Source organism: Microtus ochrogaster, chromosome 21, assembly GCF_000317375.1.
Source record: "Microtus ochrogaster isolate Prairie Vole_2 chromosome 21, MicOch1.0, whole genome shotgun sequence".
Classification (NCBI taxonomy): domain Eukaryota; kingdom Metazoa; phylum Chordata; class Mammalia; order Rodentia; family Cricetidae; genus Microtus; species Microtus ochrogaster.
The window spans coordinates 42,892,735-42,915,241 of NC_022022.1; the positions used below are offsets into that span (position 1 = coordinate 42,892,735).

At 43.9% G+C, this 22,507-nt stretch overlaps 1 protein-coding gene across 1 annotated transcript in view; it reads right to left on the bottom strand.

Annotated features, from left to right (window-relative positions):
- Ptger3 (prostaglandin E receptor 3) overlaps positions 1-22,507 on the bottom strand; it is a 61,422-nt gene that overhangs the window by 29,395 nt on the left and 9,520 nt on the right. Inside the window, exon 2 of the mRNA XM_005357455.2 lies at positions 8,047-8,226. Coding sequence (XP_005357512.2) covers positions 8,047-8,226 — 180 coding nt within the window. The remainder of the gene's footprint in view (positions 1-8,046; positions 8,227-22,507) is intronic.

Genomic DNA, 22,507 nt, shown 5'->3' on the forward strand with positions numbered 1-22,507 from the left:
GCTCCTCTAATGAGAGGAGGGTGACAGGACAGTAGCAGCCACCAGAATAGTATTCTCAGCAGTATCTGAGACCTCAGCCTAATAATCGTGGCTTGGCTGGAAAAGACTCACTGACTTATTAAGAAGCAATAGCAGTAAATAACCAGTTCAGCAGTTAGGCTCCTCTCTGACTCTTTGCCCAGTGTGGGAGACTTCCTCTTTTACTTCTGCTCACAACAACTTAGAAAGCATTTTTGCAAAATGGTTTTATTTGAAAAATAGTTTATGGTACTTTAAATTATTAATCTTCTGAACAGACTGTATCAGGAACACCCCACGGGACAGAGGAGCCTGGTTAAGGGTGTACATCACTCACGTTCGTAATCCCTCTCAGCCATATATTAATATTTCTATGATAATTTTCAGTAAGAATTACTTTTGTTACCATGCCCCATAAGTTGGAAAATTATGATGTTAGGAGAAGTTTTTACATGGTCATGAAATACCAACAGGCAATCATTTTCCTCCGAAAGTGACCTTTGGGGAATCTTTTACAAACCACTGACCCTTGAGAATCCCCATGCAATGTCAAACACATGCTTGTACAGCTGTGTGAGTCTGCACACACATGCTAAATGCAGAGTCTGCACACACATGCTAAATGCAGAGTCTGCACACACATGCTAAATGCAGAGTCTGCACACACACCCTAAATGCAGTCTGCACACACATCCTAAATGCAGCCCACTTCTGTATTAGAGAGCAATTTCTAATTGATGCGATTTTTTTAAGGCTCTAAGATTTCATTTCCATCTTCATTTATGAAGCAAGAGCAACGCAGAGATAAATTTCACAAAGCACTCCATTCTTTTCCCCAGAGAAACTCAGACCATAAAATGTGGTGCAACCCTCTACTGAAGGCAACAGCTCAGTGTGAAAGGTCGGCCCAGGGCTTGACCGATTTTACATTTGCAAGGACATCCGTGGGCTGTGCCCATGCAAACATTCGACCGCTAGGTCATTCCTGCTGCCTGCATTTGAAATAGCAGTGCAATGCACAGCTGGAGTTCACACAGAAGTAGAAATAGCTCTGTGTTCACTTTACCTCTTAATAACATGGAGCTACATTCTAATCGTTAGCCTGTTTGTGTGTAGACTGTACTCAAGATCAGAACTCGGCTTCTCATTGAATTCTGAATATCATTCTAAGTCTTGCTGGAAGGAAAGCACACAGGACAAAGCAAAAGAATCTTCTCTGTGCTAAGCCAAAGGAGCCATTGGATAACGTTTACTTAAAAAAAGAATTGTTTCAAGATTATGTAACAATGGAGGACTATGCTCTCCAGGCAAGCACAAGGCCCTGCATTTGGTTCCCAGCACCAGAAAGGAGCGAGAGAGAGAGAGAGAGAGAGAGAGAGAGAGAGAGAGAGAGAGAGAGAGAAAGAACTTGGTCCTGCTCAGATCAGCTCTTCCTAGGGTGGGTCATGCAGCGGCAGTTTCTAAAGTGACAGTAGCGTGGCGAAGTCACTTTACCCTGCGTGTTCCTGTCTTCTCCCAGGGGTAAGGATGGAGACCGTCATGGGGTGTCCATGTCCACCAGGAAGTAGCTAGGTTACAGCTTCAGCTTCCAGCTTTGTTTATAAAACAGGAAAATTCACTCAGTCCCTGACTCATGAAGAAACTCGGTGAGATTCCTTCACCACCTACTTTCAAGGAAGTCCAGAGACACTCAGTTGTAATAGAGTCAGCACTGTGCTCTGTGTGATACATCTCAGAAGTCCTCTTACTGTGCACAAGGAGGGGATCGAACTTGCAATCAAAGCATTTAGTAGAAATTCTGTGTTTGAAGGACCCAGCCCGGGTAACTCACTCACTGACCTTTCTTTAGTATCCACTGCCTGTGACAGAGATTGCCTTCCGAGGAAATGCATGTTCTGTACGTCTGTCATGGGCACCAGGGAGATGAGAGACCCCTTAAAGAATGGCTATACAAGGACCTCCCAGGAAATGGTGTCCTTAATTACAGAGACTCATATCGGCGATCCCTTGTAAGACATCAGAATAGATGTCGGGCCTTCAACAGAAAGACAATACTCCTGAGAAAGTGTACCTCTTCTTCTGTAGGCTTGCAAGCTTACGGAAGCCGGTCAGACCACTCTGAAGCCGGTCAGACCACTGTGACCCAGGCATTGTTGACGTGGTGTTGCTGCATTTTTGTGCAGACACACACACACACACACTCCAGTGCCTGGCTTCAGGGAACAGCACCACAAGGGACACAGACCCACCTGCATCCACGGTCCCTTCTTCAAAGCCCAGGTTTCTATTGGGGTCCAACATGTCCCCATGGTTTAACTGGCAAAGCCCGAGAATAATGTTTCTTGTCCTTGTTAGGGACATATTGCTGGCATGGCATGAGTGAAGGCCAGAATGTTTCATAATAAGCTGACTAAAAAAGCCAAAAATCTGCCCCAGTGTCTGCAGTACCCAGCTGAGTGGCCTGGTCACTTCTTCTGTCTGACAAATAGAAAGAGAAAGGTGGGACTAGTTAGAAGCAGTCTGATAACCTCGGAAGCTGTAAGTTTTGGGAGACGTGAGGTGAAAAGTTCTCTAAATCCTCTCTCCAGGTTGGCAGAGTCTGCTTCTCGAAAACACAATGAAACGTTACCCATTGATTCACAGGTCTCACATGTCACGGTGACGTTGTCATAAAAATTGCTCCCTTCCTCCCTCTGGATTGTAAGTGCAAAGCCTGAACTAGAGTCTACTGCAAAGCCTGTGTGTGGGTGTCTGTGTGTGGGTGTCTGTGTGTGTGTGTGTGTGTGTGTGTGTGTGAGTCTCTGTGTGTGTCTATGCGTGAGTGCCTGTGTGTCTGTGTCTGTGTGTGGGTGTCTGTGTGTGTGTGAGTCTCTGTGTGTGTGTGAGTCTCTGTATGTGTCTATGCGTGAGTGCCTGTGTGTGGGTGTCTGTGTGTATGTTTCTGTGTGTGACTCTGTGTATGTGTGTGTTCTCTGTATCTGTATCTGCTGTCTGCCTGTCTTTCTCTCTCTGTGTGAGTGCATATATGTGCATATATGTGCTAGGGTTGCATGTGGAGATCTGATGTCAATCTCCTGGAGCTGGTTCCTCCGTCTACCATGTGGATCTCCAGTCCCCCTATCTGCTCAGCCATTCCACTATCCACCCCCCCAAATATGAATTTTTTTAAAAAATAAATCCTGGTATTTCACCACCTACAGAGCTCAATGTGAGACAGGTACACATTCTCATCAACACTAGGGACTGTTAGGCTAAAGCTCTGATACGCACAAGGACTGTTCTTACCTCAGGGGCCAGTGTTTACAGCAGAATCCGCAAGAGCAAGGAATTTATGAATGAGGTTTTGTGTTAAAAACAGCGATCAGGAGGTTACAACAGAGAGAGAGAGAGAGAGAGAGAGAGAGAGAGAGAGAGAGAGAGAGAGAGAGAGAGAATACTGAAAATGTGGACAGAGCATCTCTCCAGTGTGGAAAGAATTAGTGATGTTCTGCACGGGGTTCTGGAATCAGAACCAAAACCGACCAGTCATTCCAACAGGATATGGCTGTTCTAGGACACTGGGTTTTTATCTGACCAAACAGAGCAAGTAGGAAATCAGAAAGATACCATAGTCAAGAAGATATCCCAGACAAGAAAACATTCCTGAGATCCGGAAATAAAGACAGGGACATTTCAGATCACTTGTTTTATTTTCCATTGACAGACTCCATAAATAACAGGCATTTATTAAATACACAGACAAGCTGTCCTTGGATGCAGTCATAACTCTGATATACATCTCATACATTCATTCTCTGTCTACATAATATCGAGTATCGGCTGTAAAACACATGGAAGGTATATTTAAATACACTGCAGAGAAACACCCAAAAAAAGCTTACACAAGGCGGTAAGACGCATTTTCCTGCATTGCCAAGCATGTGGGGAGGAGGCAGTGAGGAGAGTGGGGAACTCCCTGTTTGAGCTCTGCAGTGGAGCTTCAAGTGCCCATGTGGCTGTGGCCAGAACCGCACACCAGATTGTGGGATTGTGTCTGTTGGTTGTGAGCCGAGCACAGTAATTGCTGTGACAATAGGTTCAGTCCTCCAACTCTTTCCCTCTTCCTCCTTCCCTCCTCCCATCCCTTCCTCCCTCTCTCTCATTTAGTGATTATCTGAGTGAATAAGTTTATCATTTTCTTTTCCAAAAACAAGTCCAGGCCACACCTCTTTGTCTTCAGGGTGAGCAGTGTGTAAGGGTAAATGAAGTCCATTCCTGTCTCTGCCTCTGAGTCAGCCTTAAAAGACCAAGAATTTTAACGGGTTGCAGTGGACAACTCTCCCTACTGTCTCCATGTTCTCCACCCGCACCCCACACCCACATGGCTGCCCTTTCTAAAGCACCAAGAATCTTGAAGAGTATGTAAATTGCATACATCTCCCCTGGCTTCTCATAAATCTTGATTTTTCCAGAATCTAAAAACTATACAAGGAAACACACACACCAACAAATGTAAAAGAACAAAGTTTTCTTATTTCCATCTCTGGTTTGCTCTCAATCCTGAAGTGCTATTAAATGACTGAATAATTTTTATGCTGGGAAGCCTGACAGCCAGTGACTAATTTAGGACCCCAACCAATAACACTGTGAAAACCATTGGTAAAATAAAGGATCAAATCCATCTAAATTTCAAGCAACAGGATACAGCCAAGGTGCCACCTGCCTATGAGTTTTTAGTCTTAATATATGGGACATCTTATAATATTTTCCTATAACTCTGTCAAGAGATCTTTTATGAGATAAAGAAGAATTAAGCAGAAATATGCATATGCTTTCATTTCAGAATAGTTTAAACCTAATGTGATTAAACATATTTGTTTAAAATATCTTGGTATACAGCATTAGGCAAGTTTGATAAATCTCATTGCTTTGGTGTTGTTTTTTGAAATGCAGTCTCTGTGTTGCCTGGCTGGCAGGAAATCACCCCTTAAGCCAGAGTAGCTTCAATTTGGGGTGATCATCTGGCCTCTACTTCTGTAGTCTGAGAAGTTACAGTAACACATTTTGCTTCTCCAACTGGAAAGTATTTGAAGATATTCACTAAGTCCATTTTATTTGAAACATTAACTCTTTGTATTTGACAACGTATCATCTCTGGCATCTATGACATTAAATGAAGCCTAAATTCATTTGAAAACCATAGACACTTATTAATTTTAAATGAGTCTCTATTTTCATTCACTTGTTCTTTCTGTGTGGTTTTTTGAGATTCTAATGAATACTTTCAAGTTCAGAAAAGAGCTATAATCTATGCATGCATTCTTCTTCATGTGGATACATATGCATGACAAACCAGCTGTCTGGGAGTAAACTTCAAGGCCAGTTAATCAAACTCCGAGATTGAGATGCCACCTTCTGCCTGCAGAAGCCCCCTTTCTCCACAGCACATCACTGAACTCCAACCATCCCAAGCTGAGACTGTGGAGGATTTTTACTTCCTATCCAATGGTTTCTCAGATAACAAAACTTACAGTTTCTTCCCTTTCTGACTCCTTTTCAAGCGTGGTCAAAAACAGCCACTCATTTACTCCTGCTGTGGAACCCTTGGGCAGGAATGGGTTTCGTAGCCAAGGGTACATTTCAGCCTGATCTGTGTTTGCAGCTTGATGAAAACTGATGTCCTTTTGCTAGTCGTCTCTTTACCAGCTGAAGATACACCTCTAGACAATTAATACAGATGGCACTGTACCATACAACCACACAGCAAACTTTTCTAAGGCCAGAGCTCTGTTTACTCAACTAAATAAGAAGCCATTTGCCTTAAGGCTGGACTAGCTGTAACAGATGTGTCAACTGCCCCAAGAGTGAGCAGAAGTTTTTGGCAGAATCTCATTCACTCGTCCACTGTACAAGGTTTATTGGAAAGTCCTATATTCCAGACGCTACAGTAAGTGAAAGTGAAAGGTAAGTCAGGGAAGCAGCAACAAAATTACATTTCACCACTCAAATCCAGCAGTGTGTGTCTACTTCTTCACAGAAGGTCTCAGAACACTCCAAAGGCAAACAAAGTCTCTTTTGGATACAGTTGTTTGAGGATGGGGGAGGATAATGTTGTCCTATACGCTATGAAACATATCTAAGAGAGATTTTTATAACAAGGCTAGTATATATAGCCCTATATTTATGTCTTTATTTTAACATCTGGATCATGGAGCCATCCTGGATGGTGTCAGCACCTCCACTAGACTTTATATTCTGACTCACTTTTATGTGATCATTTAGACTAATTATCCTAATTCATCCAGGCCACTGGGCATAATTGACCTAACAGATACACTGTAGCAGTTACAATCAACTGTCATCCAGACTGGTACTAACCACAAAGAAAATGTCACTATGTAAGAAGCAGAAAGAAATCCCAAGCTTTGAAGAAACTAGGGAGCAATAAAGTACAAATCAAAATCTTCACATTAACTGGCAAAATTATTGAACTGGCAAAATGGGGGTGTGTGACAAAGAATAAAGGCAGTATATGGGATGGTCCTGAAGGAGCCCAGTCGTTGTGGGGTAACCTTTAACCCTTCAAATCCAAAGCTTCTGGTTGTAATTTACCTGTGCCAGAGCCTGGTCTACAAGAGCTAGTTCCAGGACAGGCTCCAAAACCACAGAGAAACCCTGTCTCGAAATACCAAAAAAAAAAAAAAAACCAAAAAAAAAAAACAAAAAAACAAAAAAACCAAGAAGTCACTAAGCCAAAAGCGTCAAGCCGTGTGCCCTTATAGCGGTGTGAAAAGCCAATCCAGCAGCAGAACTGTGTAATAGCATTCACCCAAGGGCAGGGCAAGGGGGAAGAGAAGCCGTCATTAATATTCCTATCTTATAAGAAAGCCGGGCATGAAAACATCTCTATTTAGTTTCTATATTCCTATTGGCTCTACAATGAGAATTGGTATTTAAAGACCAGAGAACACTAGTTGGAACAGTTCTCAATCCAGTCTTTAGGTAGCATTCTGAAATGTAGCTTCCTGACTCTCATAGATTAGCTATGACTCTCCCCTGGACTTCTGAGAATGCAAAATGTCTTTTTTTTTGTTTTGTTTTGTTTTTGTTTTTTTCGAGACAGGGTTTCTCTGTGGTTTTGGAGCCTGTCCTGGAACTAGCTCTTGTAGACCAGGCTGGTCTCGAACTAACAGAGATCCGCCTGCCTCTGCCTCCCAAGTGCTGGGATTAAAGGCGTGCGCCACCACCGCCCGGCTGAAAATGCAAAATATATTCAAAGGAAAGAACATTCAGCAATGGGTGAACAGAAACTGTTGTATTTGGAAAAGTGGAACTTGTTCTTATTTAGTTAAGGAGTAAACTCCTTGACCAACCCAACCAAAAGTTAAGTTTTGTAGGGTTATGAGTTAACAACGTATTGAACAATATTTAATATTTAAATAGCATCAAAACAACACATATGTAGATACTGGATAGCTTATACACTTTTAAAAACACAACTAGATTCTTTAAAATTTGAGTGAAAAAAACGGAGGAAGCAAAAGTCACAGAAACAATGATGAAAGAGAACACAACCAATGTTGTTGGACAAAACAAATCTCTATGGCCTGGTCCCCTACCCAAGGGTTTACACTCCAAACTCCCCACACACAGTGTGCTTGGACAGCAACTCTCTGTACCCAAGTAGCTCAAGGTCATTTATCATAAGTGTTTCATCACATAAATAACCCCATATTCAGCCACAAATGGCAGAGACTCAAACTGCTAGACTGTTATTAACAGATTTTCCTCTGTTTGTATTTCAAGATTTTGGCACAGAAGGGATTATCTATGCTCCTCAGACCATCCAGCTTTATATCAAAAATTCCATTCCAAAGCATAAACAGCAGCATACCAGAGATGCCGCGGTCCGAGGGATATTGGCTGCAAAAGCTGTGTGCACATTGGCTATGTTCACTTTCACGGCCCTGGCTGTACGATTTCGTTAGACAATGAGATGGGCTGCCCTTTCTGTACATCACTAGAGCAGCTGGAGACGGCATTTGCTACCTGACAGAACTTCCGAAGAAGGATCTTTCTTAGCAGCAGATAAACCCAGGGGTCCAGGATCTGGTTCAGCGAAGCCAGGCGAACTGCAATGAGGAAGGAGTTGCACTCTCTCCCCTTTCCCATCTGTGTCTTGCAGTGCTCAACGGACGTTTGATTGAAGATCATTCTCAGCATCATTATCTAAGAAAGAAGGACAAGCAGTTGTTGTCGTGAAGCTTGACAAGGTCACAGGCATCTCTGCAGAGTACATCACTGAAGGAAGTCAGGACAGAAACTCAAGCAGGACAGGAACCTGGAGGCTAAAGCTGATGTAGCGTCCTCTGACATCACATTTGAGTGGTAGCACACATAAGCCAACATGCACTTATATACAACACACACACACACACACATACTCACACACACATACTCACACACATACACACATACTCACACACACACACTCACACACACATACACACATACTCACAGACACATACACACACACACATACTCACACACACACATACACACACACACACACAAACCCTTGCTGCTTATCCACTTTCCCCCTATGGCTTGCTCAGTCTGCTTTTTTAAAGAACTCAGGACCACCAGCCCAGGGATGACTCCTCCCAAAGCCACAGGATTTCCACAACGCAGGGTACCATCAGGATAATCAAGAGGAGCCCCAGTGAGGCCCCAGCATCCATAGCGTAGCAGAAGCCAGAGGCCTCGGACCAGACCAACGACTCTCTGAAATGAACACTTGCGAGTAAGGATACACGGACAAATGGGTTTATGTGTGACTCACTGTGTCACACTACAGTTTCCATGACGAGATCGATTCTTTCCTTCTCTCTTTTCTCTCAAGTGTGGTGGCAGAGGGTGGATACAAAGGGACGGGGAACTGAATGGGGTGGAGACACATGGTGTGAAAGACACAAAGTCTAAGGAAAATGAAATAAATGTGGCTATGCAAATCATAAACATGTGGCTTGTGTTCTCTGCTCACAGGACGCGTCTGTGGAAGCGACCTCTCTTGGGGTTCATCGTGCTGTGGGTGTTCTGTTGGAATGTCCCGGATTTAATTAGACATTCCTTAACAATCAAAAGGCTCCTAGCCGCACATTCTCTTTCACAAGACTTCAGAGTCTCCCTACGCTGTTGCCACACCCTGCGCAGCGCCTTTCACTCCGACCACAGTCTCGCCCTCATCCAGGCCCTCGCACACACCTTTAAGTGGGAGCAGTCAGGGTCACCGAGGCTGGTCTGGCCACGCAGTGAATGTCTGTGTTTTCTGGAGCTCCTGTCTGTAGCATCAACACCTGCTAAGGTGCTGGACCTGGCCCTTTGGAGAGGCAACTCAGTTCTTAGATGAGATCAGAGGTGGAGTTGTCGTGTGTCATCTGTCTGGCGTCCCGCCGCCCCCTGTCCTGTCCAGTGCCATCCCTGCCTCCAATTGTCCCCCCCCCCCACTGTACTGGGATGGGGGAGTGAGAGGTACCAGGTCCTGTCCTAGCTATGAGGATGCAGCCTGAACTGAAGACAGGCATCTGTAAGACAGAAAACTGGCTTTTATGAGGAACTGAACCAGGAAGCTTCAGGACCTTGGAGTTCCGAGTCTCCAGAACAGTGGAAAAACACACCTGTCATTTAAGGTACAACATCTTGAACTGTGGGGTTGTGACCCCATATGAAAACTGGTGCAGACATTGGAGATTCTTCAATAAGCTATTAATAATTTGCCTTATGACCCAGCTGTACCAAGCCTTGGCATACACCCTGAGGCCTCAATATCCTGCTATATAGGCACCCACAGACACCCACTTATCCATGTTCATTACTGTTCTACTCATAACAAGAAAGGCATGAAAACAGCCTGTATGTCTGTCAACTGATGAACAGGTAGTGAAAAACACGTTAAATATCCATGATGGAATTTTATTTAGCCGGAAAGAGAAACTGTTATTATATTGGCAGATAAATGGAAATGGAAAACATTATACCAAGTAAGGTCACCCAGGCCCAGAAAGGCAAATGCTGAAATTTCTATCTTATATGAGGGTCCCAGCTTCAAATCTTCATATTTATGTGTTTAACATGGGAGACTAATAATTTTAAATCATATTTATAAAGTTAACCTAGGTTCCTTGTATCTTAAACTGGTTAGTGGTTGGTAATTTCCCACCGGCAGTGCAGTGGTTATAAAATTGTGAGTACATTCTCTAAGCAATAGCTGGCACCCAGGCAGGCGACCAGCTCTTCCCAGGAATCATGTGCTGGAACACATGGATAATTGGAGTTGAAGGCAGCACCCACAGTGCTCCATCTCCAGCTGACTGCAGACAAGGGAGCAGGGCCTCAGATGCCACCTCTGGAATAAGAGTGCCCGTTGGCATCTGCTTGTCGGTTTCCTTATACTCAAGGAGCGAATCTGTGATGGTGATATTTTTCTTAAACCGTTCAGACTTTGAGAGAAAACTTTGAGTATGGATCTACGACTTCTGGTAGAACCAATTGATGCAGTTTTGCTCTCTGTACAGGGGAGAAGGAACACAGAAAGCATATTCATCTCATAAAGAAGGGATTTTATTTTTTCTTTTTAACCAAATATATATATATATGTGTGTGTGTATTGTATATACACATGCATATTGTATGTACATAAATATACATAGGATATGCACATATATATGTTTGAATATATATGTTTAACCACACACACATATAAGTATATGTATGTATGCTTTGATCACTGCTCTTTCTGAGCAGCCACACATAACATGGGATCTGGCCAAGGGAGTAACGTGGCAGCATTCAAGGTTCTTTGCCTCTCCCAAGTGTCGGCTGGAAGAAGAAATCTCTACACTATAGATGTAGGAACAGAACAGAAAGAAAGCAATGACTTTTATGTTCATCCCTGGTCACAGCCAGGTGGGATTCTTGCAACAATTTCAAGGGAAAACAGTCTGCTCCTACCCCATGGCCCTGCTCTTTTATGGATGTGAACACAAGCCAACAAGAGTAGTCTTCATATTCTGCACATGGATTTTACTCTGAGAGAATTTCAGAACTAACCCTCATGGTTCAATAATGCCTTGCCTTGAGTTGTTGGCTAATTGTACCATTGAAGATGACAGATGAGCACACCCAGACAAACTAATTTGCGTAGCGGAGATTAAAACTGACAAGCCGGTCTTAGGCGCCATGATGGGACATTTACACATCCTTGCTTCATTCCTAATGTAATTCTTTAAGAGAAGTTTCCCCGTAAGCGAATTTTTATCTATGATGTTTTGCTCTGGGTTCAGTTGGGCTGCAGCAGAGCAACCTGCTCCACTGGAAATCCCCTGCCCTTTGATGCACATGTTGCGCTGTAAGACACTGAAACCAGTTTGGGCCGTTTCAAGCACGTAATTGCATGGTGTGAAGGATTGCTGGAGGGTTGGGAAAGAGTGATGGCTTCTCCAAGCTGCCGCTCTGCTCTCTAGCTGGTTCAGGTCACCTCTGGGTCCCACTCTGCTGTTTCTGGAGCTCCCCTTGCAATAATCACAGCAACACACCACTCCCAAACACTAAAAACAAGGTTGGCAGTGCCCCCACCATTGCCAGCTTCAGGAGTATCCTCTGCTCTCTGGGTTTTGCAAACCACCAGCAGGACTAGAGACCCTGTATACAGCCATCTAGTTGGACACTCTCTGATTAATTCTGGAATAAAGTTGGAAGACAAAAGAGAATTGATTTGGAAAAGAAAATAAAGACAAAGGAAGAAGCCATGAAGTGAAAATCAATTCCTCATGAGAGAAACTTTACATCTTTGGAGTAAATAAAGGAGAAATACAAAATCCAAAGACTGTAAGTGAGGATTCATGAAGCTATGGGAAAGGTGGTCTCAGGAGCAGAACCGTAGGCAGTAGGCTGCCCAAGAGTTAAAGTCCTTTCATAGGTCAGATCCAGTTCTGATTGCAGCTCAGGACAGGCAATTAGTTTGGATCACACAATTCCCCTTCTCTGATGCGGGGCTCACATCTTTTCCTGGCAATGAACTTTCAAAGGCGACAGCAGGGAATCATGTTGACCTTAAGCCTGCACAGTGCACCTGCTTCCAGCCCAGGGTTCTGTCCCTGGAAGGCACAGGCTTCTACAGCAGAATCCTTGACATTCAGAGACAGCACAGTTCAGGAGAGGGGACATGCGGGAGCCAACATGTCATCGTGTCCTAGTTCCTTTTTTATTGTGACAAAGCACTGACCAAAACCGGCTTGGGGAGTAGAGGTCTAACAGGTCCCAACCCATCGCCAACGGAAACCAGCGCAGGTGCTCAAGGCAGGAACCAGTGAGAAACGCTGCTCTGTGGAGTGGTGCTTCAGGTCTGTCTCCAGGTTCTTGACTTTCTTATTTCTCTAAATATAATTTAAATAAAACCAAAAATATTCAACTCTGCCATTGCCCACCCAAAGAAACATGGTCGTGCTTAAAAGAAAGAATTGAAAATGTGGGTTAATTTAATATGCAGAATCTTGACATCAACATAAAAATGTATAATTTTAAAAGTCTAACTTTGGAAAAGTAGACACTATGTGTGTGTGTGTGTGCGTGTGTGTGTGTGTGTGTGTGTGTCTGTGTGTATGTATGTGTGTGTGTGGTAATGTGTGTGTATGTGTGTGTCTCTGTGTGTGTATGTGTGTCTCTGTATGTATGTGTATGTATATGTGTGTCTCTGGGTGTGTATGTGTGTCTCTCTGTGTGTCTGTGTGTGTGTCTGGGTGTGTGTATAGGTACGAATGTGTCATGGTTGCATGTGAAGGTCAGAGGAGAACCCTGGTCATTAGTCCTTGCTTCCCGTTTTGTTTCAGACAGGTCTTTGTTGATCATCCTTGTGTATCCCAGCCAGCTTTCCTGTGAGCATCCAGAAATCCTCCATTCTATGCCTCCCATCTCACTGTGGAGTGCACATCACTGGGGTTGAGCACACATGCTCCTGTGCCTGGCTTTTCCTGGATTCAGGGGATCTGAGCTCAAGCCGTCACGCTTACCAAGCCCACCGTGATCGCTCCGGTCCTGAAAATGGCTTTCGTTGGGTACATAATGTATATGTACTCTAACAGTGCCATTAAAACCAGGCTTTGGAGACAAACAGCATGGAGAAATATTCAGGGTGTGGAAGCAGAAGACACGCTGTGACTGTAATTAATAAATTTCTGTGTATAGAAACAAAGTATTAGAAGGAGTTACCAGTGAGCAAGAATTGTTGATTTCTATTATCTTTTCTGTGTTTTTGTGGCTTCTCAAACTCTCTACAGCAAACGTATTATTTTTATATTTAGAATACTAGTGTTCAATTTAGAATAGTGTTAGATTACTTAGCTGTATAACCTAGTCTAGTAACCTAGTGAAATATTAATGCTTGATCCTGCCTAAAAACATAATGTGACCATTTTTGTTTGAATTATATGCAGCCAATGTCTGTATAATTTAACAATTAATAGGAAAACACTTTAGTTTGTAAAAAAAAAATAAATTGGCTTAGCCAATGTATTCATTAGGGTTCACTAGGGCAAATGACTTTTTCTGGTACATGTTGGCGTCGGTTACCACCACAGCATACTAATGCATCTCTTCCTGTGCTGTGGTCATGGATTAGTGATTGGATTTCTTTTACTTTATTAATTATTTAGGCGAGGTGGACTGGCCAGCAAGTTCCAGGGATCCTCCTGTCTCTCCCTCCCAGCACTGGAGCTACATACAGGCCCAGGCTGCTGTGTATGTCAGAGCGGGAGATCTGAACTCAGGTCCTCTTGCTTCAACAGAAAGCATTTCACCAACTTGAGCCATCTTCTTGGCCGTTGGTATTGCATACAAAGGGATAGGTTTACTTACAGCATTTTCCAAAACTGTTTTTTCTAACCTGATTGTACAACACCATTATTTAACTTTGTGTCAAAAAGACAGGGTCTACACTGTGGGACACCTTCATCTTACAGGAGGATGTAGGTAGACATAGAGTCACCTCTAGGTTGACAGTTCCACCTGCCCCCCCACATCCATCCTCCAGGGGCATTGCATAAGCTGACCCTGTCTCCCCTCCAGGGCATTTCCTGTCTGTGCTCCTGGAACGCCTCCATCTGGAATCCAGAAAATTTCACCCCACTTTCTAAGTCCCTCAGAAAAACAGAATTTCACTCTATTTTGGATTTCCAGCTACCATTTCAACATGCCTTGATTTCTGCTGACTTATCCTTGCCTTTGGACCTTAGAGCATGGGTTCCTAGTTCTGGGAAGTCCCTCCTCCTGCTTTGCTTGAGTAGTTTTGCCTCGGTTCTGTAAGGATGCGAAACACCAGTCTATCTGGCAGGCCAAAAGCCAGCCTTGCTGTAGCCCGAGCCGAGGCTGATACAGAACCCTCTGACTCTGTTTCCCTTTACACTTTGAACCTTTTCTGATGCCGTTTGCTTTTTTTAACTGGTCTATTTATTTTAATTGTAAAAACATTTGTTCATCAACAATGTTTTCAGATTCCTGGCGTGTGAGTGTTTGAGTTTCAGGAACAATGATTCAGTATTTCCAAGAGTTCTCAGAGTTTTCAAAATTATGACATTTTACATATTCTCCTGACAATCTTCACTCTCTATAATTTGTATCGCTAAATCCCTGTTTAAAGAATGAAATACACTATTTGGAAACTTTAGACAAGTGGTAGTGGTTCACGCCTTTAATTCCAGCACTCAGGAAGGCAGAGGCAGTTGGATCTCTTTGAGATCAAGGCCAACTGGTCTATAAAGTAAATTCCAGGACAGTCAGGGCTACATAGAGAAACCTTGTCTCAAAAAATAAACAAATGAAGAATAAGGGGGAGGAGAAGGAGAGGAGAAGGAGGAGGAGGAGGAGGAGGAGGAGGAGGAGAAGGAGGAGGAGGAGAAGGAGAAGGAGAAGGAGAAAGAGGAGGAGAAGGAGGAGGAGGAGAAGAAGAAGGAGAAGGAGAGGAGAAGGAGAAGCAGGAGCAGAAGGAGGAGAAGAAGGAGAAGTAGAAGTGTCATTTGGTATTTCCATACAAATAGTTTGTCACAGGGGGAAGGAGCCACTTATTGGTTCCTGGTCACCCAGCCAGGATATAACCACACTGTTTGACCAATAGCTTAAGCATATTTCTGGCTAAACTCATATCCTAAACTAACCCATCTCTATTATTTTGTATATCGCCAGATGGCTGTGGCTTACCAGGTAAAATTCCGACCAGCGTCTGTCTCTGGCAGCTCCATGACGTCTCTCTCTAACTCTGCCTTCCTCCTCCCATGCTATAGGCCAAGCCAGTTCTTTATTCATTGACCAATAAAAGCAACACATAGACAGAAGGACCTCCCACAACAATAGTAAACTTTAGGTGCTCATGGAAACTCTTGTTCGTTTTCCAGGAAATCTGACTTTCAGACATCACTTAAACTATGATCAGCACTTGATTTTATACCAGGTTTGAGAAACTTAAGAAAGATTAAAATGCTATATTTCATAGAAGATGGGCATTTTCAATGAATCTTCATCTATGTTTGCTGTCTTGGTGAGTCTCTCTCTGGTCCATTGGCTTACTAGAGTTAATATCATTTAGTTCAGCAGCAACATAGCCTTCACACAGAAGGTGGTACAAGAGGAAGACACTTATTCTCCAAAACTCTGACTCCCCAAGGATCCCACCATGAAAGCAAAGATCCATCACCTGAGTCCATCATCTCTTTCTCTGCAATCCATTCTCCCCACAGTACTTACCCTCTCAGGACAGAGCGTAAGCAGGCAATTACAAAACTATCCTTGCCATCATCTCAATGACAATGCTTCTGGAGAATTTGTTTTAAGTTGTAATGTTAGTATTTTCAGGAATGGCTTTGCAGGACTAGGGGATAGAAGATTTGGACATATCTGACCCTACGCGAGCAGAATTTCACATAAAGAGACTTATAGAATAGAACACAAGCAACTAATGTGAGCTATGCCATGCATTTCAGCCTTCTGGTAGACTCATCTTCAATGTGCCTGAATGTTAATTTCAGCATGTATTGATTCTAAAATGTACTGAGATGTTTTGAATTTTGCTTTTTTTGTATCCTGGTCATGGGGATGTGTTTAGGTCAGGAATGACACACTGACCAATGAACAATAGCAACAAAATCCTCTAAGTAGTCGGCTGTGGTGGTTCATGTCTTGAATTCCAGCACTTGGGAGACAGAGACAGGAAGACCTCTGTGGGCTAGAGGGCTAATATATAGAAAGTTACAGGAAAGCCAGGGCTACAGAATAGACCTGTCTAAAAAAAGAAGAGGAAAAAGAAAGAAAGAATTCCCAACTTTCAAAACCTTTACAAACAGTTTAATTCACCCTTGACAGTTGGTATATGTGCATAATGCATCTTTATTGAGTTCACCCATTGTCCTCTCTCACCAACTCATTCCGGGCCTTCTTCTTCCTAACAAGTCTCTGCCCCAATTCCATGTCTTTTTGTTTTGGTTTTTGATTTTTTGAGACAGGGTCTCTCCATAGCCCTGACTGTCCTGGAATTTGCTCTATAGACCAGGCTGGCCTCAAACTAACAGAGATCTGCCTGTTTCTGCTTCCCAAGTGTTGGGATTAAAGGAGTGTGTGCCGCCACCACCCAGTTTCATGTTGTTTTATTTAAATGGCCCACTGGGTTTTATTAGGATCACTTACACGAGCATGGGTGTGTTTCTGCATTATCCATTGAGAGAAAGTCCTTTACAGAACCTGAAGCTTGTTAAGGAGATAGTGACCTTCACGGAACCTGAAGCTTGCTCACTTTGGCTCGGCTGGTATCCAGAGAGCTTCAGCTATCCTCCTGTCTCCAACCTCACCCCTATCCCTGGGGTCGCAGACACACAGTCACACTGGGCCTTCTACAGGAGTCAACCGCAGATCCCCAGATTTGCACAGCAAAGCTCTTGTGCCATGAATCATCTTTCCAGCACAGATTATTCAGTTTGGGAGATTAGCCGAGACGCTTATGCTAGCTACCTCTGCCCATAGAAGGCCATGGTTGCAGCAGATAGTGACTAGAGCAACATAGAGCTAACCCTCTCAGCCTCTGAGAAACATAGAAGCGGCCTCTGTCGAGAACCACTCTCCATCTGCTGTCTTCATTGTTCCCTATTACTGAATCTCCCGCTCTTTTACCAGCCCCAGAGCACCTTTCCAGACCTCCTCTTCATTTTTCATTTTGTGGATTCCAGGCATCGGGACAGCTGTTTTCTATTGTTCCTACTGCTGCTTCTAATTAAGTCCTCCCTGTTACAAAAGTCACATTGTTTCTCCCCTGCTTATCTATCCTGAAGGTATTTTTGTCTTTCTAAGAGCTTTGATTCCATGTAACAAATTGGAAACATTAGTAACCACTACAAAAAAAGTATACTATTGTTAAAGTGCTCATGAACCTCCGGTGGCAACTGTACGGTCATTCATTAGCACAAGCCCAATTAGTGCTTTGGAATAAAAGCTGTGGTTTGGGTCACTAAATACCATTTATGGAGTGTAGGCCTTAAAGCATGCTGTTTAGTCAGAAAATTAAAAAAAGATGAAAGCATTGCTGCCATGTTTCAGGATTAATACCAATATTAAAAACCACCCAGTACAAGCGAAACTCTGAGTGGGGATGTGTCCATGATCTTTGACTCTAAACCTTGCCTCCTTTCAGGATGTTGCAACCCCCTTCTTCATTTATCCCACAGATGGTATGGAGTGGCTGCTATGGCCACACAGATACATCATCAGTTATGCTCCACTCTTAAGCAATTTATACTTTATAATGAGCCAGATAAACACAAGAATATTGACAAGAAGGAATCTATGTAGCTTGCTTGCTAATTGCAAAGGCAATAAAGCTAGTTAGGTTTGATATGAAGGCTGGCTTTGCCTCTTTTTTTTTTTTAGCTTTGTGACCTGAAAAAGTGCCTGAGTATTTAAATATTATTTCTTCATCTGTATACATGGTGTGGTTGGCAAGACAAAGAGAGGCTGTGCCCAACATGCGTAGTTCTGGCCCTCAAAAGCAAGCGCTGGCCAGCAGAAGGCGCTCTCTTCATTGTCAAGGCAAATACACCTGCATCTAAGGAGTAGAGGGTGAGAGCATGCCAATCACTCCCCAGGTTTAGGGAAGTGCTCTGCTTACTGAAGGAGGAAGAAAAACAGCTGATAGTGTGGAGGATTTGGGAAGAGGAAGAGTTCATATGTCTGTGTGTGAAGATGTGTGTTATTCTTAGAGCTACAAGTCTTATGAATGAGGCATGAGACAGGGTTTCTCTGTAGTTTTGGAACCTGTCCTGGAACTAGCTCTTGTAGACCAGGCTGGCCTCGAACTCACAGAGATCCACCTGCCTCTGCCTCCCGAGTGCTGGAATTAAAGGCGTGTGCCACCATGGCACAGTGGAAATGGAACCTTTTAACGAGCTACTGATAGATAAAACTTCCATCACCCTCTACAGGAATTTTCAAAATACGTTTCTGAGAAACCTGTGTTGTTAAGACTATCATTGGTTAACAAATTGCTGGATATCCCAGAAAGTCTTTAATCATGGTGGCTTGCTGGACTGGACAGGTTTTGTGATTTTATTTCACTGTATTCTTCCTGATGAAGTGATCTGAAAGTGTTTAAGCAAGCTAATCATACAAGGACTGATGAGACAGGGTGTACAGAAGTGTCTGGGCCACTGATTGCTGGACGTTTGATCCAGAAAGGATTATAATTTGAAACTTCATGAGTGCAGCTGAAAACCATGGGAATGGAAACTCTGAACTTGTCTTTGTGAAGGTTAAATCAGATACCATGAAAGGCAATTCCCTTAACCTGACAGAGAATCGCTCGGCACACAGGAGTCTTTTCTTCCTGCCTTGCCTCTCTTCACGGTCTTCTGCTAACATTAGCATTGTAGTATGTGTATTGCTAATGTTTCTGAGCATTGTAATAGACTCGGTGGTAGAAAAGAACTCTATTATCCTATTATTGTGATAAACACCCTTTAGGAAATTTCCTTTTCCTTCATTCCAGAAACAGAGGCAGGGTACCTGGTGCTTCTGCTGACCCCTTGGCACGGCCATGTCTACCCCAAATCTTCAGGAATGCTTTCTAATCAGCAGTGTGCAGCAAACATTGTCTGCCAGGGGAGCCTACAGGGTCAATGGCAGCCCAGCCTCCTCCAGCTTCTGCTGACTCCAGAGCCCCACGTTGTCCCAAGATTCCATTGTTTGCTAGCTAAAGCCAAATCCAGGGAGGAGACTGGTGCTCTAAAGCCAGAAGATTTTTCTGTCTCCTGACATTGATCAATAGCATAATTTAATTGGAAGTGGATGCCAGAGGGAAGAGCTTCAGAATTTCCCTCATGTCTTGTGTAGAACAGAAGTTAACGTTAAGAAATTTACTTTTGGATCCAGGCTAATCTTGGAGGAGGCCACTATCCCTAAATATGCCATCCAGAATGCTGTCCTTGGCACAACCACTAAAGTATCAAGAGAATACAGACTACAGGATTCTCTTTGTGAAAAATCAAGAACTTTTCTCCTTTACTGACCTCCTCTCTGTGGCACTTAAGAATTAGTTTTGAGCATTTCTAGGCTCACCGCTGACCTCTTGATAAACTCCACTCAGTTCAGGAAGATTCTCAAGCTGAACCCCTTCGTCATGGCTTTGCAAAACTCATGCAAGTCTTTGAAGATGATGTGGGGTAGTGAGACCTTTTGTCATCTCTAACTGTCTCCTGGCAAAGAGCAAAACTTAAGGGGGGAGGGAGGGAGAAGGAGAGAGAGAGAGAGAAAAAGAGCGAGAGAGGTCTTTGGTGTTTAAATGGTGCTTAAAGATGACATAGTCACTGAAATACTGTATTGCTGTGGAAACAATAAAGCTCTACTTGCAGACGGTAAATATAAGCCTAGAGACTTGAAGCTGTAAGCCAAGCTGAGGTTGGCTCCTGAGAGCAGGGACTAAACTGGGGATTTGGACACTTGGCAAGGCACCAAAGTCAGAGATACATGAGGAAGGCTGTCTCCAGCCACTTCAGCAACTGACAACCCTTGCTGTTCCTGGAGCCAAGCCTGTGGCGTGGCTCCTAAGTTTGCCATGTTTGCCTAAAGTGGTTCTCAATAGCTCCTGTTGTTTGCAGTCTTACAATCCTGATTCGAGATGTATGGAATATGAACCTGTGAATCACCCCCACTTGGAAAAAATGGGTGATCCTGACAGCTAGCTTAATCACAGATGCAATGAACAGTTCCTGCTGAGGTCTGGCTTGCAGATGCACTCAGTCTGGACCTTAGGCGGAGGAACAAGTGTCTTAGGACAGAGTATGTTTTGTAAGTAAACTGGGCTAGCCTGTGTGTTTCTGAGGGACTGTTCTGAGTCAGGCCTCAGAAGGGGAACATCACCCTGCCACACACACACACACCAAATACCCAAAGGCTTAGCACCCATGAGCTCTCAGGGAGTGGGAAAGCCATTTGGGGAGAGCTGGCCACCTTCCCTCAGAGGCCCAGTGAGGTAGCATGGGCTCAGCTCTAGTCAGTCAGCTGACTGGGAGAGAGGAGCTGAAGAGCTGTGGTAATTCACTGCTCACAAGCTTTTGTGTATACGCCATCTCCACTCCATGCCTCTCTGCTTCTGCTGCCCCCGCCACTTGGACACAGTGTCCTTCTCACTGCTTTGACTACCCTAGTCTTGCCACCTAAACTCCATCTCCTGGCTTCAGCCCTTCCAATGGTTCTCAGTTCTTAGGCAGTGTAGAAACGAGCCCTCCACTTTGGTCTCAGTCCAGTCATGATAGCTTTCTCCCTCTGGAACGCACTGAGGAAGAGTGCTCCCCAGCCTAGAGCTCTGATTCCCGATAAAAGCAACCGAAGACAGGGATGGGTTTATCTTGATTCATGATTTAAGGGCACCGTTCATCACAGTAGGAAGGATGATGGCCAGAGCACACAGGGCATCAGGAAGCGAGAGCTAGCCATCCAATCATTCCCTCCATTTTTCCTTTTCATTCAGTTCAGGACTCCAGTCCATGAGCGAGAGCCACTCACATTCAGAGCGGGTCTTGCTTCTTCAGGAAAAACTCTGGGAATACCTCAAAGACACACTCAGAGTTGTGTCTTCTAGAAGATTCCAAATCCAATCAAACTGACAATGAAGATGGACCATCATGCTTTAGTCTTTCCAGTCTTTTTGGTCTCAGCTTAGACGTGACTTTCACAGACATTTTCCCTGAAAGCTCAGCCCAAGAAGTCTTACTTCCTACACTCCACGTGGCGTGCCTTTACTCACCTCTGTCACAGTGAGTGGGTTCTCAGCTCCATTTCATGAAAAGTGACTATGGAGAATAATATCAGTCTCAAGACAGCCTCAAGTTTCTCCAGAGACCCACAGTGGAGGCTACAATTCTACAAACACAAGGTTCATGGGGTTGCTCTACCAGGCTGTAGGACAGTAACTCACACACAATTGATGTGGGATTGATTCCCCTTTGCATGCCGTGAATATGTTCTATTACCATTGGTTAATAAAGAAACTATTTTGGCCTATGGCAGGAAAGAATATAGCTAGACTGGAACACTAAACTGAATGCAGGGAGAAAGAGGCAGAGTCAGAAGACACCATGCAGCTAGCTGCCCGAGATGCAAGATGTGAGGACAAACCACGAGCCCCGTGGTAAAATACAAAATAACTAAAATGGGTTAATTTAAGATGTAATAGTTAGTAATAAGAAGCCTAAGCTAACAGACCAAAGAGTATGTAATTAATATTAAGCCTCAGAGTGGTTATTTTGTAAGTGGCTTCGGGAGCAGGCGGGCAGAGAATGCCCAGTGCAGTAGGACCAGCAGGATGGAGCAATATTTGTAGCAATACACAACCAGTGTGAATGCCTGCAAACTGGAAGCCTTGCCCACAGAAAGATCCCCTCTTGGGAGGGGATCCCCAAGAGTCATGTGACTTTCGGGTGCCAAAGCTTTGTGAGGAAAACAAAGCCATGTACTTTAAAAATGAAGACAGTGTATCTCCTGAAGTCACATCTACAGTGTCACTGAGAATGAGAAGCTATGGCTTCATCTGGGTTGCCTCTTTATCTCAAAGGAAGATTCTGCTCTGAAGCGCTCTTGGATTTTTCCGGTTTGAACCAGCTGCGTCCATTTCCTTCTTGCCAGGAGCTGGGGAATGTGACTCAGAGTCCTGCGTTTAGGTGGCTGGAATGCGTGTCCCCTACTCTGTGCGTTTCTCAAAAGGACAGCTCTTCCAGTCCAGGAGCAGCTGCCCTGCTGGAAGCGCTGGTCTTTACACCCCACACTGTCAGGTCTTTGCATCTTACTATACAATGCCCCAATTGCTCAACCTACAGCAACAAGTGCTGAGGATTCTTAATATGAAAAGAAAAAGTTACCCTTGTCCTATAAAACCAAGGAATAGTATCCAAAACCAAGGGTGGGGGCAGATTCTGAATCACCTGGT